This window comes from Neovison vison, chromosome 2 (genome assembly GCF_020171115.1).
Source record: "Neovison vison isolate M4711 chromosome 2, ASM_NN_V1, whole genome shotgun sequence".
In the NCBI taxonomy this organism is placed as follows: Eukaryota; Metazoa; Chordata; class Mammalia; order Carnivora; family Mustelidae; genus Neogale; species Neogale vison.
The window spans coordinates 86,121,080-86,137,326 of NC_058092.1; the positions used below are offsets into that span (position 1 = coordinate 86,121,080).

Here is a 16,247-nt window from a genome sequence, read left to right on the forward strand (position 1 = left end):
TATATTTTGTGAGAATATTCATTACCTGATGTATTTTCTGAAAGCTTATGAAGTTGAAAAATTCTTATAGAGTTCAATTTGTATTATATTTACTTTAAAAAATTTGTAGGTTTTAGTGAAAAGAAAGTTTCCTTTAGAATTTCACCGTCTAGCTTCATTATAGGATGGTCTCTGCAACATATACTAAGGTATATCCCATACACTTTAAAAGAAGAGTAAAAGAACAAAAACCAAGCAAATGCAAAACGTTTGAAATCAGCCAAAAAGACTATTGGTGACAAAAGCACAGCCTTATGAGTTTGTCCCTTTTGGTGAATGGATTTGTAAAAGAAAGTTAATTTCACATTATTAAATAATAGCAATAGTCTGTTGTGAAATCTAAATTCTTCCTGGAAAAGGGCATCAAAACAGACAGTCCAAACTTCCAGATCCGTTGTGGGTATTTTCTTCCCCACAGGTGTTTCAGGGAATCAGGAAATGTAATTAGTGACAGGCTGGGGGCCAAAAGAGCTGAGTCCTTATGCTGAGCCCGACTCATGTTTGTGGATGCCCAGCCTGTAGAAGGAAGTTTTAGGTTTGGGATCAGACACCACAAAATCTGCTTAGGTTTTACCGGCCTTGACTCTCCTTTCGGTAAATCAAGCCTAACTTACTGATGGAGAACAATAAATGGCAAAAACAAGCCAACAAATAATAAAATAACAAAAGGAAATGTCCAGTGGACAATGGTTTCAAATGGAGGAAGCAGGGTGCCTGGGTGGCTCAGTCGGTTAAACATCCGACCCTTTTTTTTTCCCTTTTAAAGATTTATTTATTTATTTGAGAGAGAGAGAGGGAGAGAGAGCAAATGAGCGGGGGAAGGGACAGAGGGAGACGGAGGGGAGAGATCTCAAGCAGTCCGCAGGCAGCTGCAGTTTCCACTGAGCAGGGAGCCCTACATGGGCTCAGTCTTAGAATCCTGAGATCATGACCTGAGCCACCATCGGAGCCACCCAGGTTCCCCTAAACATTGACTCTTGATTATGGCTCAGGTCATGATCTCAGGGTTGTGAGACTGAGCCCCATATGGGGCTCCATGCTCAGGGGTAGGTCTGCGTCTCTTCCTTTCTCTCTCCCTCTGCTCCCTCACTCTGTCCCCCACCCCTGCTTGTGTGCTCTCTTTTGCTCTCTCAAAAATAAATAAATAAATAAATCTTAGAAAGAAAACAAACAACAAATTGTGGAAGCAAGGAGATATGTTTCAGCACTATTGATAGTGACCTTGAAGTCTTTAGATAACTTAAGTGCATTGACTGAACTGAATTGAATAAAATGTGTTTTTAAAGCTTTATTTTGTAGGGGTATTTTCATAAGCCTGTCTGAAAATGAGGACTTCATTCATGAGACCCACTTTGAGGCAAAACCTTCCTTTTCAAAGTTCACTTTAAAAGAGCAATGCCATTTTCAGAATTAGTGATTCTTGATTAGGAAAGAAATGCTTAAAGGAATGGTGAGGGTTTCCAGGCTCATCGCTGGGATACATATAGCTGAGTCTTCTGTGGTTTCATTAAAGCTGGAACATTGCAGCTTCGTGTAGAATAGACGTCAGAACTGGAAGAGTTTCGCAGGTGGAAGGTGAATGAAGAAGGGGAGGTAGTCGAGCTCTTTCACATTTTTAAAGGGGCTGTAAAAGCAGGTACTCTGTGGGTTGTGGTCAATGTGTAAGGTATAAAAAGCTGCTCTTACAGTCAGTTTGAATTTACAGACGAATATTAAAAGGTACCTATGTATCTGCATTTTGAAAACTATTTGTCCAAATGCTGTAACTGTTTTGACATATGAGGAAATTGAGCAGATTTCATTGGGTTGCATCAGGTTCTCATTGTTTTATGTTTGAGTTTGATGACTACTTTGATTTCATTTTAACAGCTTTTTACTTTTCATGTTTAGCATGCATACAGCATACCAAGCTGCTAATTTTTGGATTTAGTTGAGTACTTGAGCATGCGGCATATTGCATGCTATATGAATCCATGTATTGTATTAAGATGTTTGCTGATATCATCCTTTTGATGCATTGTCTTTTCCCATTAACCATTTATTTTCAGATATGTAAAAGCAGACTTTTTATAGAACATTCTAGAAAGAAAATATGAGTATTGATGCTCTGTTAATATTACTATTAGTGCTCTTAGGAAAATAGGACGATTGACACATTTAAAAATAAACTAAAATATGAAAAGTTCAGATAACTTTTCTGGGAGTGGGTATGGTATTTAGGGAAAGAAAAAGGATGAATAATTACTCAGCCTTAAAAAAGAACTTGCCATTTGTGTCAACATGGAAGGACCTAGAGGGTATTGTGCTAAGTAAAATAAGGCCGAGAAAAACATATATCATACGATTTCACTTATATGTTGAATCTAAAAAACAAAACAAACAAATAACAGTAACAACAAATACCACCCACAAACAGATTATAAATACAGATAATGGACTGGTGGTTGCCAGAGAGGAGGAGGAGGTGTGTGGGGCGGATGGATGAAGTAGATAAAATGGGTAAAGAGGTGCAAACTTATAAACTAAATAAGTTAAGAAGATTCAAAGTGGAGCATAGGAAATATAATCGATAATGTATTAATGTTTTATAGTGACACATGATAACTACACTTATCATGGTGAACATTATAGAATCAGTATGTTGTACACCTGAAACTAATAAAACATTGTATGTCAACTGTACTTCAATAATAAAAATTCAAAAAAGAGAAAAGATGATTAGATTTTACATAAAAGATTAAGTTTTCAAAAATATTCCCACTAATAAAGACACCAGTAATTTAATTATTTCCCATTGCATGTCTCCCTTCTTGGAGAGAAATATCTGTTCTGTTGTCAAATTTGCATCAGGATTTGGCTGCAAAAGTCTATGGCCAGTAACCTTCCACCCTCATATACAAATGGCATAGAAACAAAAGTTGAAAGTTGGTACATTTCACTGATTGTGACACATCTTGGAAGTTGAGATGTTTATCTTCTGTATATTTTAACATTGTCTCTATAGTTACACTCTTTTTATTCCCTCTTTTTAGTCATACAGTTTATCAAGAAAGAAAATAGTGCACTACACCTGTTTTGATCAACGGAAAAGAGCAAATGCGGCATTTTTGATAGGTGCTTATGCCGTAAGTACTTTTTCACGATTATTTTCTATATTCGGGCCAAAGGAATGCTACCACTGTCACATAAAATCCAGGCCACTTTCTCAGTGGAATTGGGAGATGGTGAAAATTATTAGCATGCTGGGAATGGATGGGGACTACTATCCATGGGGTGTTAAACTCCCAGCTTTTATTTCCTAGTAGCTAATGAGAGAATTTTAGAACTGCAGTAGGTAGCCTGGATCCTGCAGTTGTATAGCTGTTTCTAAAAAAAGAATATCTAGAAAGAATATTTCTAGGTAAAAGAATATATAGTAGATTTTTATTTTTATTTATTTCATTTTGTTTATTTTTTAAGTAGGCTTCATGCCCAGCATGGAGCTTGAACTTACAACCCTAAGATCAAGACCTGAGCTGAGGGACGCCTGGGTGGCTCAGTTGGTTAAGCAGCTGCCTTCGGCTCAGGTCATGATCCCAGTGTCCTGGGATCGAGTCCCACATCGGGCTTCTTGCTTGGCAGGGAGCCTGCTTCTCCCTCTGCCTCTGTCTGTCTGTGCTTGCGCTCGCTCTCCCTCTCTCTCTGACAAATAAATAAATAAAATCTTTAAGAAAAAAAAAAAAGACCTGAGCTGAGATCAAGAGTTGGACATGTAAGGGACAGAGCCACATGGGCACCCCTCTAGTGGAAGGTCTCCCCCCCCCCCAAGAGAGAGGGCTGGGAAGGGCAGTGGAACAGGGAGAGAGAGAAAGTTAAACAGGTTTGCAGGCTTCATGTTGGGCTCCGTCTCACAACCCTGATCATGACCTGAGCTGAAATCAAGAGTTGGATTACTGAACCATTTTAAGTGCCCCAGTATAGTGGAAGGTTTTTAAAGACTGTTGACGTGTGCCTCTTGCCAAAGAGGAAATCATAGATTGCATGGGGACGGGTTATTAGTATTATTTTTATCAATCTATTTATTAATCTGTACATGTGTTTGCAGTAGGCAAACTATTTATAAAGCCTCCATGTATTACAACTTCCCTAAGAACTGGATAGGACTTTCCCAAAATAATTTTGATTGGAATTTTTATTCTCTGTAATCACTAAAATGTAAACCTGAGTTCCATGTGAATGTGCTGGAAAGTTTTGGTGTGATTATTTCTAGAATTTTCTATATATACTGGGATTGGACAAAACTTGGAAGGCAGAAACCATCAGGGCTAACACTCCTCTGGAACCTGTACTAGCTTTTTAGGGACATATGTGATACCCACTTAGGAGTATGTTGGTCTAAAGGCAGGAGACTGAGGCATCCTTTCCGATCATCCTTCGGGAGGGTCTTTGCTTCTCTGAAGCCTAGAAGCACATGCTGTGGGAACCTTTTAAGGGCCCCCTTCTGAAGATCTTGACAAAAGGAGGTACCAGCTACTATCCATCAGATTCTGCCACATCAAACCAGAAGCCATGGAGGAAAAAGACCAGAGGTGGCATTGGAAAGACTCTCAGTTATTTTAGGGTGCAGGCTGAGAATAGTGACCAGCAGACAGCCTGACTGCAGCCTGGGGCCTTGTTTCCAGGGCTGACATGTCCAGCTCTGCCCCTGATGTAGCTCCAGTAAAGCCTGGTCCCATCCCTTGCAGTACTTTTCCTTCTCACTCTGTAGGCAGCATGGTATAATATTAAGAATCGCGACTAAAAACATTTTTTCATCCTGAAGTGCCTCTGGGATGATGGCTAAGCCACTTTATCTCTCTTCACTTGATTTAGTTTCCTTATCTGTAAAATGATAGGGTTGGCTATAATGACCTCTAGGTTTCCTTCCAATTCTGAGGATACGAGGATTATTTGCAGTGGTAGCCAGACTATTGCTTTTATTTTAAAAGCGTGCACAAAAAGCTGGCTGTTGGCATGAAGCTTCAGTGAAGTGTGCTGGTAAGCTGAATTAAGTAGGCAGACTTATTTTTCACTTTGCGTTGATAATTACTACTCTTATGAAACTGAGAATTGGCACCGTGTTTAGAATACGGAGCACTTGTAATAACCTCTGAATTCCAGCCACATGAGCAAGCGTGTCTTTCCTGAGGGGTCTTGTGATGCGTGAGCATGTTCTCTGGGAGTCCTCTATCATAAGGGATTGCTATCAAGAAGAGGTCACCCGCTGCTCTCTCCTCTCCTTCCTCTCTTCCCCACCCTCTCCTCCTCCCTTTCTTCTTTTTAATGCCCAGCCTTCCTGTTTCTGGGGTCATCCTTAATTTCATCAATGGTACCTCTAGAGTTTTGAAAGGAAGCTCAGTTATAACAGATGCATTGAGCTTGGGATACGATACATCTACCGCAGAAGTTTCCACCACGTTAATGCAACCAGATGAAGGAAGGACAGCTCAGCAGGGTTGAAGAAGTGCTGAGGGCAGCACGAGCTAGGGTTCCATGCTCCTTACAGTCTAGAGAAGCCATGTAAAGTAACTATTCTTGTGCCGTTCGTTTCCTAATTGATTTTCTTTTCCAGTTTTGGAAATGCATTCCCCAGAAAGCTTTTTGACACAACGCTTAAAAAAATGAAAACCAAGAATTTTATTCTTTCCTTAAAGAGAATTTGGTGTCTTCCTTCGTGTTGTGCGTATGCATGTAATGGCTGGCACAAGTTTTGTAGGAAGAGAGTCAGTAATGTGCCTTATACATATATCTCAATGAAGTTACAGATGTATTAAATGTTGCTATTTGGATAAGCTGGAATCTTCTGGGGATCTTCCTATTATTAACGTCAAATATCCAACTGCATGTTTGTATCTCCACATTATATATTTAAAAGATATCTCACACTTATTTATTTTTTTTAAAGATTTTATTTATTTATTTGACAGAGAGAGAGAGATCATAAGTAGGCAGAGAGGCAGGCAGAGAGAGAGGAAGGGAAACGGGCTCCCTGCTGAGCAGAGAGCTCAAGGTGGGGCTCCATCCCAGGGTCCTGGGATCATGACCTGAGCCGAAGGCAGAGGCCTTAACCCACTGAGCCACCCAGGTGCCCTGATATCTCACACTTATTGTGGCAAAACAGAATTTTTATTCCTTTTTTTTCTATGAAACTATTTATTGCCACAGTCACTGCCTACTTAGTAATTGGACTACCATCAGTGGCTTGCTGAAACAAGGAATAGTAGTTATTTTTATTCCTCCTGTTTCCTCTTCCCACATATACTCATCAGTAAGTTTGAACAGCTGTGCCTCTAAAACATATATTGAGTCAGAATACTTCTTTCCATCTCTGTTGTCCCCTAGCTCTAGTCACTGTCGCTGTTCACCTGGATGACCACCAGAGCATCATACACTGTTTCCTTTTTACACTCTTGGTTTTGTTTAATCACAGTTGCCACACAATTGTCAGAAGAATCTTTAAAAAATATAAATTAGATCATTCACGGCCCTGTTTCAAATCTGTCTAGTGCTTGCTCACTGTTCTTGGCATTAAATTCAACCTCCTTACCAATGCCAGTAAGATCCTTCCTGATCTGGCCCTGCCTACGCCTTTGTTCTCCTTGCTCAGGATGCCCCCATCACGCTGGTCTTCTAACCATGAAAAGCTCAAGCTTATTCCCACCAGAAGGCCTTGATGTTTCTGTTCTTTCTGTCTGGAGCACTTTTACCTAAAACCTTTGCCTTCCTGATTCCTTGTCATGTCACTTCCTCAGAGAGAAGTCTTTTCAAGTTTTACTCTGCCCTCCCCACCCCCGTCACCCTCTAGTCCCTTACTGTTTTGTTTTCTTTATAGCACTCTACTCTTTGAAATTATCTGAGTCATTTATGTATTTGCTTGTTTATTATCGCTTTCTGAGACTAGAGGGTAGGGACCTTGTCTGTTCTGTTCATTGCTGTGTCTGGGAGGGGATAAAACAGTTAACAAGGGGTTAGGCCCAGCCACTTGAATTGGAAGCTGGCCACCATGGAGCCTTCCTGTTATGCTGAGTCATGGGGAAGTCCAGCATGGGGGGAGTCCCAGGGAAGAGATGAGGTGGCCGGTGTGGAGGGGCTTGGGATGCTGCGGACCGCAGCTATTTACCAACTGGTTGTGATCTATTTCAGTAACCCACTGGGTTGTGATCTATTTCATAACCCACTGGGCATCAGCTTAGAACTGTGCCCTGCACATAGTAGGTGCTCTGTGTCTACACAATGAATGAACAATGTGATGACAAAATATGGAAGAAGGAAGGAAGGTAACTCCCTTGAGGTAACTTCAGAGGGAAACAGAGAATGATCATATCGGACATGAAGTGTAAAGTGGTATCTTCGTCATTACCAGAATGCTGTGATCTTGACTGAGTCCACTCTGACCTTTAAAGATGTAAAATCAAAGCAGAGATCAGAGTCCAAGGGTGCCAAATTGGATAAATAGGGCAGTGCCTTCTGCATCAAGTCACATCATTACCTTGCCTTTTTTCTGAATGAACTTTTTTTCCAATTTTTAAAATTATGGTAAAATACATATAATTTAAAATTTACTGTCTTGCCCTTTCTTTCTTTCTTTCTTTCTTTCTTTCTCCCTTTCTATTTATTTACTTTTTAAATATATTTTTTAAGGACTTAATTTATTTGTCTGAGAGAGGGAGAGAGTGTGCATAAGTAAAGGGAGGGGCAGGCAGAGGGAGAAGCAGGCTCCCCACTGAGCAGGGATCCCAATGTGGGACTTCATCCCAGGACCCTAGGATCATGACCTGAGCTGAAGCCACCCAGGAATCCCTTTAATTATTTTTTTAATTGAAGTATAATTTACATGACATTATATTACTTTCAGGTGTACAATGAAATGATTCAATATTTGTGTATGTTGAAAGATGATCACCATGCTAATAAGTCCCGTTATCATTTGTCACTATGCATGGTGACAAAAACATTTTTTTCCTTGTGATGAGTTTTAACCTCTGTCAGCATACAGCTTGGTAGCTTTGGGTGCATATGTATTGTTCTGCAGCTGTCCTATCTTGCTTGTGAGTGTGACATCTTGTGCCAAACACGCACGTACAGACTCACGGCTTTGCCTGTGTTTTCTCTGTTAGATTAGGACTTTAAGTATGTCACACAAGCTTTTGCGTTTCTATTTTCTTATCTCGACGTGAGGGAGAGACTTTTTACATTTTATCTCATAGCACTGTCATGAGTATTAAACCAGAGATAAAATATAGAACACCATGTTCAGTAGGAAATCCACAAACCCTTCTCTGTGGGTGATTCTCATGCCAGGGTTGCTGGAATGATGTGGCCGCTGGAGATTACAGTGAGGCTGAACTGATACCATTTCAGGGAAGTCCTTCCCCATGAAGTATCTCTTTATTCCTGAGCTGTGACATCATCCTTCTTGAGATGAAGGGCACAGGTTTTAAGAAGAGATCGACTTTGTCAGGAAGATGTTTGCCTTCCAAGACAGTACTCAGGGTGGAGCTGGAGGTGGGGGTCAGGATGCTTGGACCATAGTGGCACCCACAGTACTCTGACCTGAGTTTGAAGGGGACAGCCTAAAGATAGGGCAAGCATGAATTGTTCAGGTTCTTGCTACATACTTAAAGACCAAATCCTTGCTAGTTACCATCTTGTTTGCAGTTCACAGAAGTATGATAAAGAGGTCAAGGACAATTTGGATCAGGCCCATGATGACCAGAGGATTGGAAAAATAATATGTGTGAGAAGTTACAACAAATGTGATGGTTTAGCTTAGAAAATGAAGTTCGGAGTTAAAGAATTTTGATTTTTTTTTTTTTTCCCTCCCAGATCTGTGGGGGATGCTTAAGCAGAGGTGGTAACCACAATGTATTTTCCTTAACCCACTTGTTAAGTCCTCACATTGCTAAATAAGGGGTCTAATTATGGATTAACTGGAACTGGGCTGAGCCAGATGTCATGTCTGAATTAGAGATGACAAGGCTAAGTTCTGTAGACTTTGTAATCATGTCTGTGTCTGCTATTTATTCTGGAGACTACACTTAACGCCTTAGTAGTTATATTCTACCTCTAAGTCTACTACTAATTGCAGAGAAGCCATTCTCCATCTGGCGTAGTGGTTGAGAGCAGCGACTTGAGCAGAGAGCCACAGGTTTGGCCTTGAAGCCGCTTGGTAGTTTTATGTCTTGAGCAGGTTATTTAACTCATTGAAATTCCTGTGTTTTTTTTTTTGTTTTTTTTCATCTTTAAAATAGAGATAATAACACCCCACCTAACATAGTTGTGGTGAGGACTGCTGGAGGTCATGCTCATGCAGGTGTCCTGGGGCAGGACATGGCATTTTAAGCATTTAGGAATGGCTGGCGGCTGGCAGAAAAGTGGGGCCTCCCAGAAAGATTTCTGAACTATTGTCTTACCTCCTCTGAAGAAGCCTGTTCCTCCTTTCTCCCCTGTTTTACACTTACACCCTTCCTTGGCTCAGTGACACTCAGATGGTTATCTGTTTATTGCTTAGGATAAATCACTGGAAGGTATAGGATGAGATTATTTTATTTTATTTTTTTTTGTAGGATGCTATTTGCTTTTTAAAGGAAGAAACTGTACGAACCAAGCAGATTTCTCATTTTTGAGATGTGTATTCAGGCATTCTTTAGTTCAGTAAATATTTATTTAGCTCAGATGAGCTTGACCTAGCAACCCAGCACTGTGGTGGGCTCTGGGGAATAAAAAAGATGAAAAATAGATAAAAGAATGAATGCCTGGCTGAAAATGGGGACAGATAAGTAATAAATAATTGAGAAAAATGTGCAGTGGATGCCAAATTGGATAAATAGAAATCAACAAGTGTTTTTCCAGCTCTTATACATGAGGCCTTGTTCTGGGAGTCGAGGATGCTAAGCTGAATAACTCTATGCCTCCTGGGGAGGGTGTTTGGGGACCAGGGTCAAAGAGGGAGGGGCCAAATGTGAGGCCAGTAGGCCAAGTTGGTGACAGAATATTGAGGGGGGTGGGGGAGAACAGCATGGGGGGGAAGATGTTCTCTTGGGGCAGGAGGGGTTGGGAAATGATTAAATATATTTTAAATATCTAGTTTGAAAAGGGGATAAGGGATATCCCCTTTAAGGGATATTTAAATATCTAGTTTGAAAAGGGGATAACTTTTTAATTTAATTAAAAAGTTTTTTTATTCCTTTTTAAAAAATTGCTTATTTTTTCTCTTATTAACGTATATTATTAGCCCCAGGGGTACAGGTCTGTGAATTGTCAGGTTTACACACTTCACAGCATTTATCATATAGTACATACCCTCCCCAATGTCCATAACCCAGCCACCCTCTCCCTCCACCCCGCCCCAACCCTCAGTTTGTTTTGTGAGATTAAGAGTCTCTTATGGTTTGTCTCTCTCCCGATACCATCTAAAAACGTTTTGTTTTGTTTTGTTTTTAATTTAAAAAGTGGCATAACCCCTTATAGAAGAAAAGTAGGAAAATCCTCCTGCAAAGACATTATTCTAAACCTGAATAGTCACTGACATATAACTGCAATGTCGTTTTGTCAGCCTTTTTTCACTTGGCTTCCATATGTTTTGCCTTTTTACTACTTAGATGATGAAATAATATTCCATTTAGAGGGCATACCATTGTTTGTTTAACATTTTAGACGCCTCTGCAACATTTTGTTATAATGTGACAAATATCATTTGGCATTATGGGTATTTCTTGTTGTGGATTTTTGTCTTTAGGTCACCAGAAGTGGGATTAATAGATTTTTAAAAATGTAAGCATTTTATAAAAAGATTTATTTATTTGAGAGGGAGAGAGAGAGAGCATGTGTGCATGTGGAGGGGAGGAGCAGGGAGTCAGCGCGGAGTCCAATGCTGGGCTCCATCCCATGACCCTTAGATCATGACCTGAGCCAAAATCAAGAGGCAAACGTTTAACCCATTGAGCCACCCAGGTACCCCTAAGCATTTTTTAGGTTCTTGGAGCATATTACCATATTTATGCCAGTTTGTACTAGATTTGACAATATGTGAAGTAAATCTCCTGTATCATATACCTTTGCATATTGGCTGTAGACATTAAAAATCTAGAAATACAATTAGTGAAAATGATACCTCATTGTTTTACTAATCATTTTCTGATTATTAATGAGATTTATTGTTCTTGCATTTATCTGTAGCTTTATTAACTTTTGACTAGTTGGTGTTTTGCAAATCTGTTTTCTATATTTGGACCACTAAAAGTTGAAAAATAGGGCACCTGGGTGGCTCAGTGGGTTAAAGCCTCTGCCTTTGGCCCAGGTCATGATCCCAGGTTCCTGGGATGGAGCCTCACATTGGGCTCTTTGCTCGGAGGGGAGCCTGCTTCCTCCTCTCTCTCTCTCTGCCTGCCTCTCTGCCTACTTGTGATCTCTCTCTGTCAAATAAATAAATAAAAACCTTTAAAAAAAAAAGGCGAAAAATTGGGGCCACCTGTGTGGCTCAGTCATTAAGTGTCCGCCTCCGGGCTCAGGTCATGATCCCAAGGGTCCTGGGATTGAACGCCACATCAGGCTCCCTGCTCAGCGGGAAGCCTGCTTCTCTTTCTCTCACTCTCCCTGCTTGTGTTCCCTCTCTTGCTGTGTGTCTCTCTGTTAAATAAATAAATAAAATACTTTTTAAAAAGTTGAATAATATCAGTCTCTTCTTTCCTCTAAGAAAATCATTTGTTTCGGGACTCCTGGGTGGCTCAGTCAATTAAGTGTCTGACTGCTGATTTTGGCTCAGGTCATGATATCGATCAAGCCCTGAGTTGGGCTCTGTGCTCAGTGGGGAGTCTGCTTGAGATTCTCTCTTTCTCTCCCTCTGCTCCTCCCTGCCCCACACTTGCTCTCTCTCAAATATGTATATGTATGTATCTATGTATGTATATATGTGTATATATATAATATATATACATACATATATATAAAAGAAGTCATTTCCCTGAATCTAATTTGTAGCAATAGATGTAGACCTCTAGAAATCGCACCCATCAGTCCAAGTTTCTGTAAGAAATTAGGAAGTCCATAAACCTTCTGTTTAAGTTCTGTTACTTTTCAAAAATGCTGTTAATAGGTACATACATCTGAGTACAAAGGAACTGCTGATAATGGATCTCGATTATTAAACATCTAGTGGTCTACTGAGTACATACTGAAAATTATATTCGGAATAGTATTATTTAAAAGTGGTTCATGTAGATGTGCTTATACCATTGAAAAATGGTAATCTAGGCCAACTAACTCTGAATTTGTTTTTGTTTTTATCATTTGGGACAAACATGTTAGTCTTCTTAATCTCTAATGTACAATTCATCTGTAAACTGCAATTTCAGAACTGCTTTAACTTGTCATCAAAAAGCTATAGGTTAAGCATGTGTTATCTAAAAACAGGTGAAATCATCAAGAAGAATGTTGATTCAAAATAATAAAGGCATTTACCTTAAGTATTTACGGAAATAGTAATAAAGCGGATGTCAGCTGGTAGTGTTCTGTCCACCTCTGTGGCTTCTCAGTACATCTAACTGATAGCGTTTGCTTCTTCTGCTTATGGAAATTGTGGAGAGGAAGGGAGGTGTGGCTCAAGGCTGGGGCAGGGCAACTTCCTGTTTTGCAGTTCCTTCCTTTTAGAGCTTGATAGGCAAGAATGCTTTTGTAATGTTGCCTGTAAATGGGCCAGACAGGTTTTTATCACCCTGGGCTTATATTTTTGGTGGTTTTAAAGACAGGTGAGGCTCCCTAAGATCATACAGCATTTTCAATTTTAAACTCTTTGAATTTGGAAACTCTGTTAGTTTTCAGCATTTAGGAGGAGCAATATTATCTTTCATTCAACCCTTTTGCCCACCTTGCATGTGACATTTAGCTGTGGGCCAGGAAAATCAGCTGTTTGCATTTGATTGGTGAAAGGTGTGTTTTTCAAGTTTAACTGAATAAATCTTTTCAGTATTTTTTTTTTCTTCTATTCTCCTTTTGGCATCCTGGTAATGAACTTCCTCTGAGCTGTAAATAAGCTCACACATTTATATACACATACATCCACGCGCACACACACACACACACGCGCGCGCGCGCCCATGAGCACATTGTATCTAGTACATAGATTTAAGTGCTGATTCACTATGCTTGCAGCAGTGTACCCACTGATTTTGAATCTTAGTAGCCTTGAAGAGGCATATACTTTCTCTGTGAGAAAGCTTATGTCCATAAAGCTTATGTCCCCCCTTACATACTGAATTAAGGGGATGTACTTTCTCACTGCTTAGAATTGTGCATTTACCTGTTTATCTTTCCCTTTAAGGGATGGAGCTGTGTTTTAGTTCCTCACAATAGCCCCAGCATCTAGAACACTGCAGGACACATCCTAAGTGTTCAGTAAATATTTGTGGCTTGAACGGCTGAAAGCATAATAAATAAATATGAATAACATTGATAAATAAAAGTTAATCTTCCACAATTCCTGAAAGTTTAATAGGGAGTAACTTAAAATCTATAGAACATAAGAATAAATTATGAAGTCAGGACTAATTGTAAAAATAATAGCAAGAATCCTAGTGTCTTGATGTACTACTTTATACTTTTAAGGTTACTGAGTAAGACTAAATATTTTATATAACTCTGCAATTTTAGAACTGAAATGGTCTTTGTTAATAGGTATAACCATTTGATATCAGTATTATAGATGAGAATCTTAATTTTGGCCACTTGAAATGTATTTGTAATGTCTGATGTGAGTGCAGGTGATTGGCCCATCTGGGTTAGTCTGCAATTAACACGCCCTATGTATGTTTGCCTGGGACTCACCTGGCAATTATGCAAGTTGGAGACATCTCTGCTCAGTGTTATACAAATATCTGGACAGAACAGACTTGCATTTAGATGTATCCCCAGTGAAGCACTATAAACTTCCTGCTCAGTGAGATATTTATGAGCATATATACATACTAGAATATATGCAGAATATAAACCTCTGGAGGTAATACGTCCAAGTTCTATGCAAAATGAAGTTATTTGGCTGCTGAACAACTGCCATGGTGATTTCCACCATGGTAAAAATTTATATTGGATCCATTGGATTGTGTTTTTTGTTTTCTCTGTTGTAGTTTATTGTGTCTGTTGTCTAAAAATAGATATATGGTAATTTAGAAAAGTAGACTCACTTTTGCAGAACCCTGAAGGTACCACTGTAAGAAATTCACTAGGAAAACTCTGCTCCAGTCTTGCTTCCTCATGCTTCAGTTGGAGAATCTGAGCCCAGAGAGATCAGGTACCTTGCCCAAGGTCAAATCCAGTTAGTGAGAGACTAGAACCCCAAGTTCCTAGTTGGAGCTTTATCCATTCACAGCGTGTAATTGAGCAGTGCTAGTCTTGGAATAATGCTAGTCTTGGAATAATGCTACACCATAATTTTCTGTAGAAGAATCAAAATCGCATGTAGTGTGGAAGGGCAGAGCTTTCCAGTTACAAAGCAGTGTTTCACTCAGTCATGCAGTTTCTTTTCCAGGTAGCATCTGAGCTTTAATTCTGGCTAATGGGGCTAACACTCCAAATACCTTAATGGAGTGGCAAATGCAGTGGCAGTTCTGCTGATGCTTGCTTTAGGGATCTCCATGGGTAACTTAGACTAGGTCTAAGTGTCAGGAGTGATAGGAAAACAGGAGAACCAAGGACCAGCATGAAGCAGTTCAGGCTGGATCTCAGGATAGCGCTTTCCAAGCTTCTTTCATTATAAATACCCCAGTAAGAACCATATTTCACACTGCCCTTTAGTACATATGATTCAGATGTATAACTGAAACAAAATGTTCATGAAACAATTCTTCCTTTACAATGGGTAAGGTAAACTGATTTTATGTTCTGCCCTATTTTATGAAAAAAAAAATCTTACCCTATTAAATTGATTTTGCTACTCAATAATGGGTAGTTAGTTACCTTCTGTTTGTAAAACACAGCCATTGCAGAATCTGTGCTTCAATCTGAAATGTATGTGCATGTTGTTTAAGGTATCAGTTTTGGCACTGAATATCCAGGTGACTGACCCGTCTGGGTTAGCCTGCGATTAAACATGAACAGCTAAAGGAAAATGGAAAGTGCTCTGAACTCCTCAAAAAGCTCCTCTGTCTAAATATCAAGATGTCCAGCTGGCTTCCACATGACATTGATTCAGTTGATAACTTGATGGCTGGGAAAAGCTGAGTCTTGTTTTAAGACCTCAAGTAACTGCAATCTGTCTTATCTTACTTTCATTTGAATCACTATGTTTCCCTCAAACTCCTACACATCCCCTTCTTCCTGGCAGCCAAAAAGTGCATTTATTCCTTGAATGAGAGAAGCCTGTGCATAGGTCAGCGCTGGGGGGCCTGGGGAGCCAGTGCTGAGCCCCGGTCTCTGAGTCTGTTATGGGACTGCCTTGTCCAGTGTAGTTTCTGTATTCCTGCCGATGGTACGTGATGCCCTATGCACTTCATGACATCTAATCTTAAACCTTAGGTTTGTAAGAGTTTTTGAATGCATAGTTTTAATCTATGTAAGTTTCATTTCAAGAAATCTGTTTGATGTAGTGAGTAAAATAGCCTTTGTTCCCATGGTGGACAGTGAATTGAAATAAAAAGCCTTTTCCATATGTATTTCCTGAAATTTTAAATAAAAGAGAAGCTAACTGGAGCTCCTGGTGAGGTTACTGTGTGTTGAGTTATTCCTAAGACCTTTAGTGCCCAAAACATGGTGACTGCATGAGGAAGCTTAGCCAAGCCCATGTCAGCTACTAGGTTCCCATGTTAGTGCCACTCTGCCCTGTGTGTCTGTCTTAGTTCTCTTAATAAATAAAGCTCAATAAAGCTCCTCTGCCCCAGCCTTGTGTCCCCTGTGCTTACCCCCCTCAACCCTCATGACAAATGCTTGTAGAGCCCCTAAGTTTTCATTATGGAAAACTAAGCTTTTATGATGAGGACCGAGAGCTGGGGATGTAGTTAGCAAGTTCAGTTAATCAAAGTGAATAGTGGGACTAGGAAAGTGTTACCTCAGAGCAAAAGTTGAGGAGTTGCTACAGTACTTCAGAGCATGACTGAATAGGGGAGTAACATTCATGGTCCATAGTTTAAAATTAATGAGTAGACAGACAAGTCTTTCCATGTGAACATATGCACCGTGGGATGAATCAGATGTGATACTTG

The 16,247-nt window shown here is 39.9% G+C and overlaps 1 protein-coding gene across 4 annotated transcripts in view; it reads left to right on the forward strand.

Annotated features, from left to right (window-relative positions):
* Positions 1 to 16,247, forward strand: part of CDC14A (cell division cycle 14A) — a 172,629-nt gene that overhangs the window by 32,920 nt on the left and 123,462 nt on the right. For all 4 annotated transcript variants that reach the window (XM_044238766.1, XM_044238769.1, XM_044238767.1 and 1 more), the window contains exon 4: positions 3,072 to 3,164. In XM_044238766.1, coding sequence (XP_044094701.1) covers positions 3,072 to 3,164 — 93 coding nt within the window. The remainder of the gene's footprint in view (positions 1 to 3,071; positions 3,165 to 16,247) is intronic.